The sequence below is a fragment of the Centruroides sculpturatus genome, unplaced genomic scaffold (assembly GCF_000671375.1).
Source record: "Centruroides sculpturatus isolate CEXI.00-Female unplaced genomic scaffold, Cexi_2.0 scaffold480, whole genome shotgun sequence".
NCBI lineage: Eukaryota > Metazoa > Arthropoda > Arachnida > Scorpiones > Buthidae > Centruroides > Centruroides sculpturatus.
The window spans coordinates 545,867-568,703 of NW_019384976.1; the positions used below are offsets into that span (position 1 = coordinate 545,867).

Genomic DNA, 22,837 nt, shown 5'->3' on the forward strand with positions numbered 1-22,837 from the left:
CAAGGCCAGCCTGACTGACAATTGCATTATTTCTAGAGCTTCTAGGATCCGTTTGGAAGGATTGCCTTATTAACCTGGCATTTTGGAGGTCGGCACGCATGTCAGGGTCAGTTGTTTACAATGCCGTATCGATGTTCTTGCACCCTTTTTTGTACTGAGCATATAGTGGAACCAATATAAACTAAATTCCTTTGGAACTTGTTGTCCCTTACAGGAACCCTGCACATCCCAGGGGCTCTATGTTCATCGGTCTTCTCCTTTCTGTTGTGTCATAACTTATATATCGTGCGGAATTTCCGTATGCAATTTTGGTACCCGTATGGCCAGCAATTTCTTTATAATAGAGTATAACCAGCATTTAAACACCATATGTAGTGTGCCTGGAGTTAGGGTTGCAATCCTGACTTCTGTTGGGAAGTCCATTGGGTGTTGGAGATGTTGGGTGTGGCTAATTGGTTGTATAGGCACAGGATAAATTATGTATTAGGGTCTTTTCTATACACTTGTTTACTGCTATGTCCTCAATATGTTTTAGCTCCACTAAACTGTTTTCCCAATTAGTATGTTATGTAAAGGCCTGTCTTGTTAGAGCATGGAAGGCTGTAACTTTATATGAAAAAGGGTCAGCAGAGTTTGCTGGAATGAATAATGGTAAGTAGCAGGGTTTGTATAGTGTGAACAATTAAACAGTTAATGTGTCTTCATTTTATTGTCTATTGAACAGAGTTACAAAAAAGCTTTTGCTATTCTCCCATCTGGTATTTTTTAAGTGGTTTGGGCACAAAGAATTACCAGAAGGGGAAGGGGGGTCAATTTCCAAATTTTGGGTACATGGTTTATGAACATTCCCTTACATTAATGCAATTTTAGGAACCATATGAAGTATATATATTTAAAGTGCTCAATGTAGGCTCATTTCTGAGAAATCAAATTAAACAAAACAAAAGATGATCTTTTGTATTTTGTAATTGCATGCATATTTGAATTTTCTCCTTCAAAGGAAGCTGTTACTTAGTGCACAACAATCTTTTCTATACAGGGTGGGCCAACGAAAACGAAACGGCAGAGTAATCGTGTTCGTCCAAGCAAATCGTTCGGACAGATCAATTTTATTCTCAAGGGAGACATCTTCAGCAATAAAGTTTTTGCGATTCTGAATACAACAGACAACAAAAAATTTTAAAAACTCGTTCATTTTTTATTAACTAAACAAACATTTATTTCAAATAAAGTAACAAACATGATAACTTTTTCTTAAGTATTCAAAATAAATGTTCGAATAGAGCACCACATCTCTGTCGATTCATTACTTACTGGACGTTCACGTCCGGGGTCGCGTCTTTTGTTAGCCACAGAACCCATTAACTGAAACTTTTGAACCAAATCCAGAACGTATTTTACATTACAATATTTGTTTGGATAGCGTTGATTAAATAAATTTGCAGTAAGATAAGCATACTTGCAATTTCTGAAATGAAGAGTTACTATTTCTACCCTTTCAGCAATTGTGTAAACCATAACAATAAATGTAGAAAATTCATAATAAACAAATAATCTTAAATTCCGATAGAATCATTAAGTGGTCAAGCTTAATGTGAACACTACAAAAAAGAACATCTGGAAACAGATAACACATTATCAGCCTTAATTTTATAATCGATTTTTTCCTTGCATATGTGGTCCAGCTTAAAAGGTTTTTTTTATGTTTCTTAATAGTTTGTGTTACTTTTTTTCTGAAATAAATGTTTGTTTAGTTAATAAAAAAATGCACGAGTTTTTAAAATTTTTTGTTGTCTGTTGTATTCAGAATCGCAAAAACTTTATTGCAGAAGATGTCCCCCTTGGGAATAAAATCAACCTGTCCGAGCGATTTGCTTGGACGAGCACGATAACTCTGCCGTTTCGTTTTCGTTGGCCCACCCTGTATAAAAGAAATGTTAATCTCTTATAGCAGTTGCCAAGAAACATAATAATGTTGCTTATTACAAAACTTATTGATTTTGAATGGTGTTCTTAAATGTATTGTCATTCATCTATTATCAAAAATAATAAAATTCATACTCACCCTATGCTTGATCCATGTTCTAATCCACTTGCAGCAGTTCTGCATTCTCTCTCCACGATAATCTGGCAGGGTGATACGATGGAATACTTCCCACATACTACAATTGTTATTTCCATATTTAATTATTAATTATTTACATTAATTGTTTTTTTTTTGAGTTGAAAATAATTTTGAGGAAAGTGAACAAGTTTGACATTAATAAAATTTTTCTTTTTCCTGTTTTAGAAATACAAATTCACTTTCACTATACAGTAATAAAGATCTTCCTTCTCTCAATAAGAAAATATATGAGAAATCCTTTTATTTTTATGTGTCGCATCATCATTGATTCACTTAAAGCTGTAAAACATGCTATTTGCTTTAGGGATTTTGTTCTTGCATAGTAGTTTCTTATTCCATTGTAAAAAATTTGCCATTTTGTTTTTTGTATAGATTTCTTGCCACAAATTAATATATGATTATGGAATGTAAACTATCAGGAGATAATTGGAATGCAATCTCTAAACAAGAAATCAGAACTTGGCATTTAATTGTGAGAACACAACCTATTTTGAGTGTGTACTTCTAGAAACAATTCATCCTGACATTGATCACACATATAGGAGTCATTAGGTGTTAAAATTGAACACGTGACTGGTACTTGACTAATGCTTTACGAAGGGAAAGAGATCTTGTGATACAGTTACATCATTCTAGATAAGTTTATCCATATAAAATATCTAAGATATTTTTTTTTTACCTGCAAGTGGTTATCGTATCCATCTTATGTACAAGAAAGATAAATCTGTTAACATTCCGCTTGATGGTAAGAAACATTACTTTGGTGCTTAAAGAGAATGCTGCAGTTGACAATGTACAAAAGTCTTTCTTGTCTGACTTGTAGAGGAATTATCTAATTGTTCTTTATGGAAGGAGACTTGGGCCAAGATTCATTCTGCCCTGAAAGCGGATAGGAAGTGGTCCTCTTTGCCGAACGGCGCTGGTGCAGGCAGCTCAGAGACTGTCCAGGTTTGCTGAACCCTCCGTGTGGCAGTATCATCCTGGCATTGCCCTGAGCTGGTCTGGATCCTCCTGGAGCTTTCAGGTTATTTAGGTGCACTGCGTATCCGTTTGTCAGTACCTGCAATTTTGACAGTAGATACTATTTATGAATTTATTAAAATATACCAAAAACAAGAAGAGAAATGATTTGAATAATAAAATGCTAATGATGTACAAAGAATAGAACACGAAAATGAGATTATTCATGGAAAGGATGGTACAGAATACCAACTGGCAAAATAAACAGAACTTTGAAATTATATGATTGGCCAGAATGAAGAAAACTGATATGATCCTATTAAGAAGTGGACAGAGAGAGAGAGAGAATGTAAAAAAATAAATAAGCAATAAAACAAGATATGTAACTACTAAAACAGGATAAAATAAGCATAAAGCAGGATAGACAATTGCTTTGAGTGATTTAGTCATTTTGATGCTGTTCTTAAGAACAAAACATGTGCCATTTCTCAAAAAATTTATTGTAGATTTGGAAAGAAGTTATGCTTCACTTCTCTTCCAGGACCCATAGAGATAAACATATTGCCACTCCATGTACTGATGTTGTTCAATTAGTCCAGCTCAGCAAAGTCAGCTATTGTCTTATGACATGAAATTCTTTTAGAAAACCCCAAATTGATTATCCTAAATATCTGTTCTTTGGCTGATCATAAATACTTATAACTAAAGAAATGCTAGATTGTAACATTGAACTAGCTTTCTGAAATTCTAGACTTGCTATCATAAACTGGTATTTAGAACCAAATTGTAGATCTGTACAATAGCTGGTGTAGAGAGACTTTGGATGATCAGTCAAGAGTGTTTGTCACATATTTTCATTGTAAATACTGTGGAAATTTTTTATAAAATGGGATTAATGGAATGAAGAGACAGAGGTAAATAGTTCTATTTCTGTGGGATGAAAACATCCTAACGGATCAATGTCCCAGTACTGCTTCTCTTGTCATTCTTTTCCAGCATCCTAATGAGAAAAATCATTTTAGTCTTACTTTTGGGACAAAATTGTTTATGAAGACAGTTGTGATCAACTTGTTGGCTACTACAACTCTTTATTTAATTTTTAGAAATGTTATCTGCTTTTAAACATAAGTTAATATTTATTCAATCAAGTGGATGTAATAAGATCAAAGTTGAATGATTTCTCTATCTTTCAAGTGATCATCTTGGAAAACTAGCTGAACTCAACTTTTCTAAGAGAAAAATCAATTTTGGCTAACATTGTGGAATGAAAGGAAAACATGAGAGAAAGTCTAAGAGATGGCTTACAGAAACTTTTGTTTTGTTGCTGATGTTACACTAATCAAATTGCCATCACAGACAACCTTTTGTTTTAGCATTGAAATTTGTCTGAAAATTTTGTGAAAACTGAGTTACTGCTACAGGGTGATTCTGTCAGCTGTCCATAACAAAAATAATCAATGTCCTAGCAGTTAAATTCACATAGATATTATCAATTCAATTTAGTTCTATGGAGAAATGATTTATCTGCTTTGCTATGAGCTGTATGAGAATTTCATGCCTGCATATGAAATGACTTAGTAAAAATTTCTGAAGCATGATATTCTATTCTGGTTGTTCTGTGCCTTACAGGAATTGCTACTGTGTAATGATTGTTTTGATTTATTTGTTATAATGAATATATAGATTTCTATAAATGTCTAATCAGAATGATATAAAAGATTTCAATTAAGATTACTATCCTTTGCCACTAAATTATCAATTTTAATTCAGTAAATATTACCTTTTATTATGTTATAATCATGACTAACTAGTTTTATATTGATGTGGTTATGCTTCTGCCAGTGATTCACCTATATTTAGGATTTTAAAAACAGTAAATATTGTCTATTGAAATTGTCAATTAAAAAATTTTTTTTAAATAAAATTATCTGCAATTAGAACTAGCTGCAATACACAAGCAAAAATTATGTAACTGTGTAGGTTAATCCAACTTACAATGTAACTTTTTGTTTTTTATTTTATTTTGCTGATTCTTAATAGACCTACAATCTCTTGTGCCTTATATTTCTACTGATGAATCAGCTAACGAAGCATCATGTATGAAAAAAAGGAGAATTAGGAAATGTCTTTGTCATCAAGAGATACAGAAGAGAAATGTTCAAAATTTGTTGCATAAGTGAGGTCTAAAAAATGTCATTGCCTTTCCACAAGCCAACATGAGCTGTTTCTTTTGTAAATGCAAACTTAGCAGACTGTATATAACATGAATGCATGTACAGCATCATCATCATCTGTTCTGTTTAGACTGAAGTATTGATATGCAGATTGGGTAACAATGTAGCAAAGTGCAATTATCTTTAATTACTTCTTCTAGTATGCAGTTAACTCCAACATAACTAAATTCATTACATGGAATTTATTGTTTGCAGTTACTGATCTGCTTTGTCATTTTCCATAGTTGAAAGAAATAATGAAATGTTCAACCCCTGGACACACCTCCATACAGGAAGTTGATTAGGTTTAATACCAAAATGAGCATTATCTTGCATTATCAGAAGTTTAGTCTCCTATTTCATTTATATTCATTCTCATGATAAATAAATAAAAAAAAAAACATAAAATTATACAATTTAATGAGAACAACTTCTATGATTTCCATTCAGCTTCAAAATGTTTAGACTATAAAAAGTAATGTACACACTGCATCTTTGTCATCTGTTTTGCATGTTGTTGTATATCTATCAAGTCATCACCATGAAGGTACTTTGAAGGATGTTAGTGTTTGTCCATTACAAAATAATCAAAAAGAAATTGTGCACAGAATAGTTCAAAATAAATAAATGTGTGATCATTCTTTTTGATTTCAGAAATTTACTTAAGTGGATACTTGCTGTTGATGTTGATTGCTTTAAGGTTGCTCTAGAACTTTAATAAAGATCTTGGATTGTCCTGGTCACACAAAAAATTCTTTATTCTTATATTTTATTTACCTAGATTTATAAGAAGAGTCTAAAGATTAAAAGTTCTATCTGTGTTGTTAAACTTGCAGTTTCTTAAAACCTTTTATGCAGGATTGCTATCATCCATATGAACAAAAGAAAATATGTCTCAGAATCAACTATAATATATCAATGGGAGCTAAACTTTGAAATTTTTAAGATGATTGTGTAGATGGACTCTAGCAAAGTACAGATAGTATTTTGCTAGAGTAAAGGTGAATGTTCAGATTTTAAGAAGACAAATGTAACTTTTAAAAATAAAAGTTTCTGTAATACCTTTTATGTAAAATATATTTTTAAGTAGGAGTTAATTGTAATTTTTATAGTTATGAGACATATAATTTCATAAATTTACCAGAATGCATATTTAAAATTTACAATTACAAATGAAACTTACTGTGGCAATTGAGTGTTGTTTTTTTGAGACTTTTCCAATGGTAAAGACCTGTTCGGGTTTCAGTCCCAGAGACGAGTACACCCAGATGTCCTTACTGGATCCGTACGCCGCATGAATCAGTATGTCTTCCTATGTGAAAGACAAAAAGTGATATTATTAAAAATGTATTCTATGACTGAGTGTACTACATTAGTACATGGGATGACCAAAAAGCAATTTTACAATAATACACGAATAATTTTACGGTATTTGCCCATGAGCAATATGATATTTCTCAACAAAATCAAGCAGCCATTTGAATGTTTATTGCAAACCATAATAAGCTAGCTTGTTCTGTCCTCAGAAAATTCTATCTCTGTACCACAGCCATCTGGCAATGACGATTTTTATTTTTAGTGATAGTGAAGTATGTCCCTTCAAATGTGGAGTAAATGCAAGTCAGTGGTGCCAGCCAGTATGGGCCGTACAAGAAGGCAGTACCTTTTATGGCCCTGGGCCATTGAAACTGTATGCAAAATGCAGAAAATCCATAGTCTGGTGTTATCACAGAGGAGAATAATGTTTTGGCTAAGGAGGTATTTTCTTTTAATGACTTCTTTCAAACTTGTTATCATAAAATGATAGATTTTCACTTTTTGGCCCATAAAAAAACAAATAACTGTTTGGACTTGTGCACAAGACCACTTTTCTAAACTTTTTGCCAAGTGCCATGTCACAACTATCCTGCAAACATGCATCATGCTAACTGTTTGTTTTCTCAATTTATTTTTCATTGACCATTGAGCATAACTTCATTGTAGGTAGAGTTAATGGAATTTAAATTGTGGACTTTACCAGGTCCACAGTTTAAAAATCAAAGTTACTTTGTGATCAATTCATATACATTTATTACTAACAATAATTCAATTTTCAATAAGTAGTTTTCATGATATACAATGCAAATAAAACAATTTAATTTACAAAATTATTATTTAATATAGTAGGAATAATAAAAAATCCACCAGTGTGTTGCTTAAATTTTCCTGGCATTTAAAACTGTGTTTGTGACACCGTTACAATATTTTATTATTAAAAATTTTCTATATTTTTAATTATTATAAAATGGCAAAAAGCTTAATTTCAAGGTAGGGATAGGTTTTATAAAAAATTGTAAATGCTGATAATGAGTAAAATTGTCATTAAGTCCGACTCTACTCAAGATACAACATACAATCCACTTTATTTCACCATCCCATGAAACCACCAAGTTTTAATAGCATAAATGACCATAATACACGAATCTCCCTAAAAAATTTCAGAATTTTTCATCAAAAAGCACAGAAGTTGTTAAGCTTCAAAGAAAGTGAATAAAATTGTGCCCCACACATACCCATACATGCAGAAAAACTTCCAAATATTTTTGTATTTCACAATGTTTCAAGATACCAAGTCCAAAAATGTAAAAATCTTGGACGGTTATTTTTTAACCAATTGCCGTACTTTACCTCTGTTATATATAACAGCCGGAAAGTAAAAGGGATGGATTATTTTAGAGTTTATTTTGATGATAATTCTAATATGGTTTTGTTTATTAGTCAATGGCAGCTAGGTAAATGGTAAATTTTATTTATACAGTATCAGACCAAATATCTGACAAGCTTGGGACTGGAAATAGTCTGGTTTTCTGGGACACAGGCTAAATAGGTACTTAAAATATAAAATAAGCAAAATACAATTTCATTCTTTACTTTCTATTAACAGATACAGTTTAACCCAATTATAATGTCATCAGATGTAACAACAACCCTAATATAACATCAAATTTTTATCGGTCCCATGATTTTACTATACTAGATAATGTGAAAAAACCCACTTGTAACGACATAAAACCTTGTTTTAACTTTATATTTGAAGTACTCTCAAATTTACAAAATTCAATTACAAATTTTATTTAACAAAGAAAATACTACATGTTCAGTCCTAGAGTCAAGAGTCCACTTCCTAGAATGACTGTGGGTGGTACTGTCACCACCTGACTTCAGTGGAGTAAGATTCACCACCCCTTTAAATGACATGACAGTGGGTTAGTCTGCATAGCTCTCATACTCGAGTTGTAGTTTAGCATCAAATCAGGTAAAATGGCTAGCTTAAAAAGGAAAGCGTTAATGTTAGACTGCAAAGTAGAAATAATTAAAGCAGTTGAAAGTGGAAGAAGAAAAGCAGATGTATGCAGAGACTTTGGTTTAGCAAATTCTACAGTGTGCACAATAATAAAAAACAGAGAGAAAATTTTGAAAAGTTTTCAAGATGGCAAGGGACAAGTTAAAAAATTTAAGTTATGTGAAAAAGCCAATATTGATGACACTCTAATTAAGTGGTTTGTGCAGAAGTTCCAACTTACCACTAAATGGACAGATACTAATGGAAAAAGAAGAATTTGGACAACTACTAGGCGATACTAACTTTAAATGTTCTAATTGATGGCTAGACCGTTTTAAACAAAGACATGGCATAAGTTTTGGGAAAATGTGTGGAGAAGAAAAAAAGTGTAAATTTACTGGACGTTGAAAACTGGTTAAGAGATGTGGGGCCTAAATTAAGGGGAGAATATGCAGATGAAACTGGGATATTTTACAAACTTTTACCAGATAAAACATTTAAATTTAAAAACAAAAAGTGTGTTGGTGGAAAACTTGCAAAACATAGGATAACAGCTTTTGTTTACGCTAATATGACTGGTACAGACAAAAGAAAACTTCTTGTAATAGGAAAATCAAAGAATCCAAGATGTTTTAAAAACATAAAAACACTACCAGTAAATTACAAAGCCAACAAAAAGTCATGGATGACGTCTGAGATTTTTGAAGAAGAAATTCAAAAATGGGATAGAGAACTTATTGGTAAACGAAAAAAGTTTTACTCCTTGTCGATAATTGCCCAGCACATCCAATTTTAGAAAATTTGAAGAACATCAAACTTGTATTGCTTCCTCTGAATTGTACTAGCGAACTTCAACCAATGGATCAAGCAATTATAAGAAGCCTTAAATCTCATTTCAGAAAAATTCTTTTACAAAAAGTTATAACAAATATGGAAGATAAAAATAAAATGGCAATTTCTTTATTAGATGCAGTTGATTTTTTGCAAAAATCTTGGTGTAAGGTTAGTTCACTAATAAAAGCAAACTGTTTTCGCCATGCAAAATTGTGTAATAGTCAAACAGCTATTACATTTACGAAAGATGACAATAATGAGGACGACGACATTCCTCTATCGGAATTAATTAAAACACTTCAGAGTTCAGAAAACGGTGAATTTTTGTCATCTGCTGCTACTGAATATGAAAGTGTAGATGAAAATTTAACATCTGAATTTAATATGCAGATATTAAAATATAAATTTCTGTATATAATTTCGTATCTTCTATTATCAGGACTTATTATACTGGCTTTACAGATAATGCTACAAAGTTTTACAGAAAACAATTTTTTATTTTATTCAATATACCTGTATATTGAATAAAATAAAATAAAAAATTGTTTTCTGTAAAACTTTGTAGCATTATCTGTAAAGCCAGTATAATAAGTCCTGATAATAGAAGATACGAAATTATATACAGAAATTTATATTTTAGTAAGAAAAAGGACATTGAGGCATTTTAATTAATTAGATGCAGATATTATTGAGCAAATTAAATCTTCAGATGAAAAAAATGTGGATGATGATGATGATGATGATGATGATGAAACATCAGACAGAGAAACTGCAGTGCCATCAATCAGGGAAGTGAGTAATGCAATAAGATTATTGAAAATGTTTAACAGGTCTCGGAAAATTTCATCGGAAATAACGAAATCTATGACTTAGAAAATGACATTGATAAACAATTTTTAGGTGAAAAACACCTACAATCTAAAATAACTGACTTTTTTAAGTGAATATTTTTATCGTTTCTTTTTAATTGGTATACATTAATTTAACCTTTTGTTGCCTTTTGATTCGACATTATTCTCAAAACTGTAAGTACCACCATTATCGAAACTTGAGACAAATAAAAATTTCTTATAAAAGGTAATTTTTGAAATTTTTAATTACATTGTTTTAAATTTAGACATTAAATCAACTTTATTTACATTATTAACATTAATATTGTATGTATAAAAGTGCAAACTAAAATTAGATGGATTTTATAATAGATTCTTAAACACACTTGATACTTTTATGGGACTGAAATTATAAACTCAGTTATAAACGTCAAAAAATTGCCGGTCCCATGGGTGACGTTATAAGCGGGTTAAACTGTATATTAATATTAACATACACTTCTAAAGCAGGGTCTGCTTGATCATTATTAATATCGACCTTTTAGCTATGGTTATAAATTCCAAACAACAAACACTTAATTGTGAGATCACTTGCATACAACAGCAGTCACACTGTAACTGGTGTCATGCAACATGACAAACTATAGCCCACCAAATTCAAAACAGCCAGTTTTGTAGTAATTCCAGATTTCTGGAAGCCAGATATTTGGTCCAGTATTGTATTTTTGCATATACAACCCATGGCAGCACATACCCTGTGTGAAGGTCCGAAACCTTTTTTTTTGTTTTAGAACTGTAAACCTTGGAATTTTCCTTGTAAAAGGAAAAAAAAGGGAGAACCTCTGCAGTCAATGACCGAGACGCTCTCCCCGAGTAAGAAAAAAAAGGAATGTTAAAATATCAATAAATGAAATCTCCTTTATTTGTTAAAAGGTAATTCTATAGACGTTTGTATCAACAAGAAGGGAATAAGAGATATTTCTTATCACCTCTTGGTTGCACGTAACACGTGGTTATGGCAATAAATCGCCTTGTTCATAGTCAAACACGACGTTTGATATAAACAATAACTAGATAGTTGACCAGGTTAAGGAAATTATTGTCAGATGATTGTTAATTTATGGATGAGAGCCATCAAACCTATAGAAATTTATATCATAAAATCATATCATCTTGACACCAATATCAATAAATTGAACAAACTTCTCTATGTCAGTTGTCCGAACTAGCTAGATCCAAACATCAACACACTAACAGGTGTGCGGATAAATCATTAGTAATGTCATAGTTCTCACCCCCTCAATTTGGTATAAAGAGGACTCTCAGCCCAGTTATTGGGGTGGCCTCCAAGATAGCAATAAGCAACGGATTAATTATCTTCAACGCTGACTGCCGACAAACGGACGAAAAAGCTAATTTCTACCATCTACCACTTAGTAAGTAGAACTCTCTTTTTTCTCTCAGGTGGACTAGGGCTAATTCCGAAAATAATATTAAGGAGGATCAGACACTATCCTCAGTCGAAATACCCGAGATATAATCCGACTAACCTANAAGACTATTGTATCGTTAAAAATTATTTTTTTATTTTGTACAAACAAAATAAATATATTGAAAAATATAAAAACAATAAAAAATTATACTTCAGATGTTAATTTAGTATCAAAAACGTAAAATATTTGAGTAGCCCAAGAAACAGCCGAAGATTGCAGCGCCACAGCACTAGCAAAAATTTAAATTTGCCGACTGGAATGCTTTCGGATAACCAGCTTTCGGATAGACGACGCTCTACTATATTAAATATTGAAGTTGCAGAGCTCAGAAAAACATCTTTGATGTGGATGATGTTTGAAGAATCACAGATCATCATCATAAAATACAAGAAATAATAATCATAACAGAACATCATCAAAGATGTGGAGGATGATCTTCTGTTGTGATTATTTCAAAATATCAATTTCTCTTTTTGAAGATAAATACCATCGGTAAATTTGTGTATGTTGGGGAGATGTGCATAGAAGCTGAGTTGTTTAATTAACCAAAATTTCAATTATGTGTAATATAGGTATGATACATTTTGGACTAAACAGGCACAGATATAGTTATTTGTTTAAATGCATCATTATCAGTTTTTCTTTTTTTTGTTTGTTGAGAACTTGCTTCTTCAGTTTCGTGTGGTACAATGGATATTCTAACAGATTCTTTAGATACATGAATCATTCTTTGGTATCTCATAATCAGATGATTTAATAATTTGACTTTGCTATCATCCAATAAATTATCAATTTATACTCTCAAGTAATTCTTCAATATTATTGCCAATTCCCTTTTCAGGCTTTTGATAAGTTGTCAACAATTCTGGAGAAACTTGGGCCATTTGCTTTGCCATTAAATTGCTTTTCCTATTAAACCATCAGCCATAGACAACAACAGACCCAACAGAAGAAAAAGTGCACCACCAGATTGGTTATTTACTTTTTCTTCCTTGTTATTTAAAGAAATGTTTTACAATAAATTTCCTAAAAACACTTTTATAGTTTCTTAATTTATGACCATCAGATAATATATTTCCTCTCAACAAATTATCACATATTTCATATAAAACTTTAATTTGATCTGGAGATGCTTCTTTCAACATTGCCCTTCTCTGCAAAGCAGTAGTCTTTGCTAAAAGTGCCAACATATGATCATTTTTTTCATTTTATTGCTAAGTACGTCCAAAAAAGTACCTTGTTTATCAAGAAACAGGATTCCTTCACAGAAAATTTCTTATCCACTTTAGGATAAAAATCCAATAACAAATAACCAAATTCCTTTTCAGTTGCTTTTTTATATGCATCTATGAAAAAATCAAGTTTTCCAGCAAAAGGATAGCAACCCAAACAATTCACTACTTTCACATCATAATTCTGTTTTTCAGAAGTAAATTTGACATTATTACGATTATGCTTACATTACAATGATGAAATTCAGTTGTAAACAAAAATGTCATTTTTGGAGACATTCATGCATCACATTATCAATCATCTTTGCATAGAATCAGGTAAACTATACATAATTGTAATATCTTTTTAAGCATTTTTTTGTATATTTTTTAACAAATGATTATTCTTACCAATATAGTTTTCCCAGATTGTAATGGTCCAACAATTATACAAGTACTTGGATGTTTGAAATACATGCCAATCTTATCAATTTTAATAAATTAATAAAATTTTGATCCAGAAGTTATCTCCTTAAATATTAACAAATCCTTTTTGTTCTTTTCTATATAAATTTCTTTCATATGTTCTGCACATTGTTCAAACGAACTATAATCTGTTACTTACATCACTAACAATTACAAAACCAAACTTTCCTTCTCCTTCCAAAACTCCATTAACTTTAAAATAACACAAGAAAATAGGAAAATTATTTACCACAGCAATACAAGAATTCAAAGACTTGTATAAATGAGGAGAAACAGTATAAATTTTATTTACGTAAAAAGTAGTAAAAAAACATGGCCAATGGTATTACATTTAATTATAGAAATAAATATAATACTGTCGGCCATGTTTTTTTACTATTTTTTTACTTAAATGTATTATTGTGATAATGGCAAGAGTACCAGAGGATGCCTTTTTACCATATTTACATTTTATTGTGGAGGCAGTAGCCTCTAAAGAAAGGTTGCCTCCGTACTTGTGAATTTTATGGACTGTTGCTGGAGTGAACGATGGAAGAGTAATGGAAGCAAAGTATTTACCTTTGTTAAAAACGTTGTACTTTTATATTTATTTCTACAGTAAGTAATAAGAAAATCATACATCTCCATGATTGGTTATTATTTGATACAAATTAAGTTTAAAAGAATTAGTAGAAGAAATATTCTTTAAAAATAGAAAATATAGTCCAAAGTGTATGTACCTATACTTTTATTATGTCATGGCTAAGATTTTCAAATTTAAATCAATAGTTCTAAAATCAAAATAAAGGTACTAGCAGAATATCAAATTACCTGACAACGTCCACTGCTCCTGCCCTCACTTTAGGATCCTTTCCAGTGACGGACACACTGGCTGTGAATGAGCCATCTATGCTGAAGACCACACACTCTGTCTTCTGGGGAACCACAGCCAACAGGAATTCCAAAGATGTGCGATCTCCCCTAGAGGAAAAATTTTGTTTTAAAAATGTCTGTAGAGCAGAAATTGTTAGTGTCATAGAGATTAGATTTAGTAGTTACAAAAAACTGGAATAGTAGTAAATTCAAAATTAAAGGTTTATTGTTAACACATATTCCAAAGCACCAAAAAAGAATGAATAATTAAGTGAACGCTATAATTCCATTACTTTATTGTTTATTTTATTTTTAATATAATAAATAGTATTGTACAGAGTGCTTCAAAAAATTTTAATACTTATATGGAGAAAGTGGCAATTACTGCAGCAGAAGTAGCAGGATTGCACCTTTTACAGAACTCCACAGTCAGGTTATGAGTTCTTGCACACAATGAGAACAACATGCCACTGCAAATCCAGCATAAGAAGTTATTTATTACCATATTAGTGTTAACATTTTTTGAAGCATCCTGTATAACATTGTATGTGGTATTAATAACTATTATTATTATAATTTACTTTATGCTACTGTGACTGTGTGATACCAGTACAGTGAGGTCATCATTCAGACATTGCAATGCATTTAAAAGGAAATTTATTTATTCCTGTAATTCTGGAGGTCTTTTTTTATTGTATGTTTTTGTTAAAGTCTTCCAGCATATTCAGGATGAGTCTTATATTATTTTGCTTTTTAAGAAACTTTTCCATCTGTATGCTATATGGCCATATTAGATTCTTGACCAAATTTATGGCAGCACAACATAAAAACTAGAGACAGCACTTTCCTCTTCTTTATTTCCTCTATCAGAGAAATCTGTAGACATTTCACTGAGAAACTAGTAAACTGTAGTGTTAACTCTTTTTGTTGCAATAGGACATTTGGAATACAAAAAGTTTCTACAGAAAATTTCAAAACATGATGTGTCTAAATAGTTAAATAAACAAAAGACATTCAAAAGTTATACCCAAGGCTGTGCCACACAATATATTTTTATTCTAAGAGAAACAAGATCTCATCCATTCAAAAACAGAATAACCATTGTGCAACTAGGGAATAAGTGCATCATTATTTTTTTTTTAATTTAATTAACTCTGCAAAAAATGCACAGTTAAGTTGCAAACTGATTATATCTTTTAACAAGGAGAGACAGAAACATGTTTCACAGATTTGGATCATATGATTATTCTGGGATACTAAAAAATAGTCCCCCCATGAGATCACAGATTCTCCACTAATGAGAAAATTGTGATTTGCTTTTGAACTTGGGGAAATTGGTAGTTATTGAAAAAACAATATACATAAAAATTACTTGCTTTTTTTTTTATTGAATTGTTCATTGAATTAAAAATGTGCAAAGCTTCATTCATCAATTTGAAAAAAATGAAACACATGCAGAAAGATTTCTGAAATCACTAAAAATTCCATAAATATGAACCTGACTGTCATCTTGACCGGAAATATTCCATAAGTCAACATTTTATCTTCAGGTATAGTGTAACTGATGCGACCGTTCTTGTCAGTGACTTCTGTGCTGAAGAGAGACCATTCTCCCGTTCTTACATCTTTCATCACGTGAATATCAATCTGGTAAAAATACAAAAAAATTAACTCAAAGTTAAATGTGCTAAGAAAATAATTTTACAAACCTTTTCTCCAGTCAGGGCAACCATGTCCAATGGTCCATACATAAATCTGGCATTGAGAACTTGTGGATTTCCTTCTTTGACTAGTACGTCATTAGCTCTATGATTTGCTGTTATGTTCTGCAATGTAATTAAATCTTTTTTATGTGGTCTATATATGCATGTTTTGAAATTGAAATTTAAAAAAAAATAAGTTTTAAATGGAAATATCTAAAATAATACTTTTTTAATTATATGATCACTAATGTAATCAATACCAATATCAACTCATAACCAATATTGTTTTGTTCCATTGACTATTGACTATATTGTTTTGTTACTATATATTGACTATATATTGACTATTCTGTTATAAAAGTATGAGAATTAATTTTTGTCCAACATCAGTGCCATAAGTAACTTTACATGTGTGCTGTACAAGGTATTTTCCAGAAAAGGAAAACGAAAAATAAAACATAAAAGAAACAAATAAAATAGAAATAGTCAATTATATTGTAACTTCAACCAAAAATATTATGGTGTTGGCCCCTGCAGCAGCAAAATTAAAATTTTAGAATAAAAAACATAATACTGATCACTTTGGGGCTCTTTGTCTTGTACATCCATTGTATCTGCTTAGTCCAATATACATATAAATAATTCATAATTTGTAATTATCATAAACAATTTTTTGAAAATTCTCATGTCTATTAAATTACAGCAAAATTTTATACATTGTATCACAAAGACATTTTTATTATATCTGTATATAATTTTTTTGTAGCAGTTACGATTTTCAATGGAGATATTTTTCCAAGCAAACTGTGCATCAATCTGAAAAACTCTTCAGTTTTTTAATATTTTTAGTATTTGGCACGAAAATCTAATGTAATCCTTTAATATTTTTTTCTATCAATTTTCAAAAAGAAAAGAAATTTTGGTTACATAATCTTACTTTTAATTTTACGGAGGTCCTCTTCTTTAACCACTTCTCTCGAACAGTAGACGACTGAGAGCGAGGAATTTCCTTTTCGCTCTCTGCAGGATGTCCCAAGTTGTTAACTCTAATAATCTAAAGAAAACAAAAAATTTTGACATATCGTAAAAATGAGTTAACATAAATTAATTTATGCAGATTTCCATTACAATTTGATAATGCTTCTCTTAAACATTGGAATTTTTGTTCTTACAATTGTTTTGAAGATAAAATGTAAAAAGTCTTGGTGAGTTATTCTTTGTACTGTGTGTGTTGCAACATCAATACAAGATAATGGTGCTCCTTTAGGTTTGCATCAAAGAGAAACTTATTAAATCAAAGGCTTTAAAAATATGTTTTCATAAAGGGTGTGAGAATGCTCACAACTATTAAGTAAATTTATTTCTGATGTAATGTAAAAACTGGGAACAACAAATTATCTATATATTACAAAAAAAAAATTCACAAGTTTTTGGAAATTCTCTTGTCAAATAACATACTTATGCCATAAACCTTGTGCAAACAAAAGCAGAACATAATGGCAAATTCTCTAAATGTTTTATTTTTAAATATTATAAAATTATTGTTAAAATATGTCATTAATTGAATATCCAGATTCAGATTAAACAGAATATCAAAGTCCATTCTATAATTATAAAATTCTAATTAATTTAAACAAAAATTCTTACTTGTCTCAGAATAAATGCAATGACATCTGTAGATTCCCAATAGCTGGCGTGAAACAAGTAGGGTAAAGCATTCAGTGGAAAATTTGTCAGTCCATCAGGACAATACAGAGCATAATCCAGTCGCTTTGTTCCCCACCATCTTTGGCTTACTGAAACGATAGTTAATTTTCTATAAATTCTTTATAACAAGCATGATTAAAACTGTACTGATGCTTGAAACTGAAATAAATAATGTGTTAAGTTTCCAAGATTTGTATAAAGATGTAAACATTTTGAACTGCATATGATGTAGATATTATAATATGCATTTGTGCAGCTGGATATTTTTATACTAGAATCAACTTTGAGTTTTTCTGACAAACTTCTATATTCATCTTTTTATAGTTATCAATTTCTCATTAGCAGCATTAAAGTAGATGGGAAAATATGAGAAAAAATTTTAATTTTTTCTACATAGTAAGTAAAAATGCCAAGATTGGTCCACTCTGATTTTTGCATCTGACAGTAATTCATTATTTAGGAAAATCAGAGAAATAAAAAATTTGGCGACTTTTTGTGACTTTAGATATTGGAGTGCATTTTGTGTAAATACTTGCAATGAAGTTTCTAAGAAAAGTGATCACAAGCTTGCTGCAGCAATCGTGTTTGTGTATTGGTAAATAAATATATTGGTTGTCATTACTTTTTGTGTATTCAGTATACTGTATTGAACAAAATTATGTGGACCACGTCCCACCATTCTCTATGTGGCGCAAGGCGCACCATGAAAAAAGTTTGGTGACCCCTGGTCTATGGCAATGTTTTCCTGTGATATTCCTCAAGGACACAATCTGATCAGAATTCCAAATAACTTACGACACTTCATATGCATATCAACTTTGGTTGATCAAACAGCTTCAGAAGAGTTTATTTTGATCCAATGACATTTAAGTGAAGAAATGGGCTTTGTTCACTCTGCTTGAAAAATACTATTTCAATAACTAAGACACTAAGTTCATTTTTGGCAAAGCTTGATGTATCTACTGTACTTAATCTGCTGAGTTTCCCTTTAACATTCCATTTCATCTATCCATATCTGAAGTTGGTCCCTTAACCATGTAGAGAACATTACTGTTCCTTCAACTTCACTCACTTCACCCACTGTTTCAACAAATCAACGTGCCTATTATAGAAAAAAATATTATTGAAATGACAATTTAAAATAGAAAATTGTGTATGAAAATACACAATTTTCTATTTTGCAGAATTAAAACAATAAATTGTTGCACTGGTGCTTCATCAATATTATTGCTTTTACACTCTTATGAAATCATTATTGGGCTGCAATTTGAAAAAACTGTAGGCCTATAAATTCCTACACTGTTGTCCGTCTATCTTTAATCTTGAGAATGGAGTTAGATAAATGAAAGTTGAGACCAGATATGGAAACATTAGGGGCAGGAGGCCCCGATGAACTAAATGAACTTTGATGAAAACTGGAAGTCACATTATTTCAATTCAAAAATTTTTCCCTAAAAGGGAGTTAGATAGATGACCTGCATGACTCTATTGCTAATGGAAAAGTATGATTTACAGGGGCAAGCAACTACTAATTTGAGGTGGAGAGCATATATTTTAAAATAAAAAATTATTAAAAATTGCAATTTGGCATTGTGATGATGTTACAATAAATAATTGCTTGTTTCATTTACCTTAAGTAAATAGTTATTTATTTTTTTTAAATAAATTCTTTTTTTTGTATGTTTTTGGACTTGATGCCATGTTAATCAATGAGTTTGTTTGTAAAGTCAAATGAGTTAGAGAATGATATTGTCATTACTCTTCTTTTCATAGAATATTTTAACCAATTTGTTTACAAAAAAAATCCAGGAATGAGTTGCATAACTTTCCCAGGGAAGCTGGGAAAGTTATGCAACATGTTGCTGAATTCTTTTTATGTTCATGCTAATATCTTTGTTTCTTTAAGTTAAAATTGTGTATGAATCTGTCATTATATGATGATATTAAAAAATAACTTAAATTATTAATTATTATAAAAAGACAAAAAGTGTAATTTTGAGAGCAGAGATGAATTTGTTTAAAAGTTGTAAATGCCAAAAATGAGTAAAATCTTCAGTCCATCCCCCACTCAAAACATGACAGATGATCCTCTTGACCTTTAACTAAATTTAATAGCATCAATTTCCTTTATATATATAAGTTACCATACCAAATTTTGCAAAGATTAAGATCTTTATCACATCTTGAGATATTATATGAAATAGATACCAACAGATGCAATAATCACAAAAAAAAATTTTGTATGTATTTGACTGTTTTTCATTCAGGAATCTCAAAAAGTCAAGATTTGAAAAATTCCTTGTGTCAAATTTGAGATCATTACAATACTTTCCTATACATAACAGGCAGGACTATTTCTAAAGCTGAATTTGTGAATGTTGTCTTATCCAAAATATTTTTCTCAGATTATTTCACATGGGAAGTTATTCATGTCATTTCATCTTTTAATTATGGCTCAGCTTGGCCTATATGGCCCTTGCACCATATAACACCAACCAACCAACCATCTTTTAATCCACAGTTCATACATTCAAATGAATTTAGAAATATCAATATCTTTCATTTACTTCCCAATGTGACCTAAAATTCTTTCCTTTGTGAATTTTTGTTTCATACACTGTATGGAATTAGTACTTCGAAAACTGTCTCATTAGCAATTTGAGTTAACTTGTTTGACTTAACGAATGCAAGATTTGTAATACAAATGAGCTATGGCAGAAAATTTTAAAAATTTCAAATAAAATATTTCATTCAATCAAATTAATAAAATACTTCTTATTTAATTATACTAATTTTTTTCATTTAGAAAGTGATTTTTGCATTAATACAGGGAAAAAAGACTGTGCATAAATTGTTTACATGGAAAAAATATACTGTGATATATGTATCACAGTATATTTTTTCTATAGATATTTAAAAAAGAGTAAAAACAAATTTGCACAACTCCTTTCCCTATTTTTAATTTGATTATCGAAAATGATCTCTTATAAAGTTAATATCATTATCACTTCCATCTAACATAAAATATATACTGTACAGTATATGTTTAAAGTAAAATGCTACATTAAGGATTCAAAGTCTGACTATATAATATTTACAACAAACAAATTACAGGTATCCCTTGTATAACACAGTAATTATGTTCCAAAAAAATGCAAATCCAACCTATATGAAACAAAGGACTAATGCAAAACAGGGTTACGTTCCAGAAGTTAGTAATGAAAAAGAATAATATACTTTTGTTAAGCAAAATATGTTTATTAAAGCACTTAACAATTTATTCAATAATCAATAGTCAATCAATAATTAATTAACAATACAATTAAAAGTACTGTATTATGCGTTGTTAATATTAATTTTAGTTAAACAAGGACATTTTCCTTTTTACAAAGTATCATCGTCATCTCAGCTTTTTTGTTGTTGATACTTCTGAATAAGATCAACATTTTCATATTTTTATTTTTATCATAAAAATATTTTATGGATGACAAAGCAAAAATATGTTATTTAATCGAAAATTTGTTTTAGCAGGTTGCATTTGTTCAGTTGAGTATCAAGCAATTTTTTTCCCAGAATTTGTGTTCAAATGCTGGATTGTTCAAGTATAGAGATACCACCGTATTTTATTCATCATTTTACAAATGATTTCTTACCTACAGTTAAAAATAAGTTTAACAACACTTTACTAAATATGAAAATCAAACACTTTTAGGTAAATTTATTTAATCTAAAGACTGTCACTGTGCTTTCTTTATAAAGTCTGAAAGCAACAATGACACCTGGTTGATAGGAAAGTTAGTCTTTTTCCTATCAGTTTTCATTAAAGTAAACTTGATGAAAAGCATAAAATAATTTGAAAATTTCAACATTCTAAAATCCGTGGGTGAATTTGAGAAAACACACATGCTTACTTGAATAAAAACAATATTGACTAAGAAAGTTTACACTTAAAAATTGTGAAATTTTGTACAGAGGATTTCCAAAACAGTGTTAGAGCAAAACCAGAAGTTGAAAATTGGGATATCCCTAATTTTCAAACTGTGTTAGAGTGAAACCATGTTGTAGAAGTGTCGTGTTGTGTGAGGGATACCTGTATACTTGTTTTGAGTAATTTATAAAAATTGAAACTAAAAAATGTTGTATTGAAATTTCAATGATGTATCTATTAATTTGGACAGTATGTGTGAACTTTCATGCTAATATATTAATATATTAGCATGAAATCATACATATATAATAATTAAATATATTCTTACTTGAAGATATTGATGCTAAAGGTATTGTATCATTAACTCCTGATACATTACTGGCAATACTGGCTTCGCTAGGACGTCTTCCCCTATTTACGGCAGGTGATGTACATGTTGTAGAATCCATAAATAAATGTGAATACATCTGTATGTAATCCACTAAAAATATAAATATTAAAAAATTATTTCTTCATATTAGTAAACATTATCATTTGATTCTATAAAAATAAAAACAAGATCTAAAAGAAAACCATCTTAATGATTGTGATTTTTTAAGTTCTTTTATAATAATTATAGTAGTATTCACACAGGAAAAGTTATAAAACAATATACTGTATTTTCATATTCATAACTCATGGGTTATATATATTTAACCCTTAACTGGTTTCTTGGGGGCCGCGCGGCCCCCACGCGTCATATTTTTATGATTTTCTAAAAATCTAAATATCGTGTGCAGCTGCCATTTCATGTAATCTCATTACGTCGCGACTTTTAGCGAGTGCCAAATGTTTGGCCCTGTAGCACTTACAAAGATGGAGCTACGTATTTTCTGGGGGCTGTGCAGCCCCCACGATACCAGTTACGTTGGTTTTTTGTGGAAATGTGTTTTTATGTTTTTTTTAATTTTTACAATTATTTTGCAAAGATATCTCAATCTTGCATCAAAAATTCAAAATGACTACCAAAGAATCATTTGAACTGCTAATAGATGATAATATTATACAAATTGCTAGATCAAGCCGAAATCTCCTGAAAAGAGTATGTTGTCATTTTGTGCTGGAAAAAAAGATGGTAAATATGCTACTAAGTGCAACAGTTGTTTGAAATTTATTTGCAAAGTGCATAGTACT

At 30.5% G+C, this 22,837-nt stretch overlaps 1 protein-coding gene across 1 annotated transcript in view; it reads right to left on the reverse strand.

Annotated features, from left to right (window-relative positions):
- Nucleotides 1-60: 60 nt before the first annotated feature.
- LOC111632685 (protein retinal degeneration B-like) overlaps nucleotides 61-22,837 on the reverse strand; it is a gene marked incomplete at its 5' end in the record, with an annotated part of 27,321 nt that continues 4,544 nt past the window's right edge. Inside the window, 9 exons of the mRNA XM_023377181.1 lie at nucleotides 61-3,185; nucleotides 6,482-6,610; nucleotides 12,373-12,547; nucleotides 14,285-14,434; nucleotides 15,825-15,973; nucleotides 16,036-16,152; nucleotides 16,967-17,083; nucleotides 17,677-17,825; nucleotides 21,993-22,154. Coding sequence (XP_023232949.1) covers nucleotides 2,958-3,185; nucleotides 6,482-6,610; nucleotides 12,373-12,547; nucleotides 14,285-14,434; nucleotides 15,825-15,973; nucleotides 16,036-16,152; nucleotides 16,967-17,083; nucleotides 17,677-17,825; nucleotides 21,993-22,154 — 1,376 coding nt within the window. The remainder of the gene's footprint in view (nucleotides 3,186-6,481; nucleotides 6,611-12,372; nucleotides 12,548-14,284; nucleotides 14,435-15,824; nucleotides 15,974-16,035; nucleotides 16,153-16,966; nucleotides 17,084-17,676; nucleotides 17,826-21,992; nucleotides 22,155-22,837) is intronic.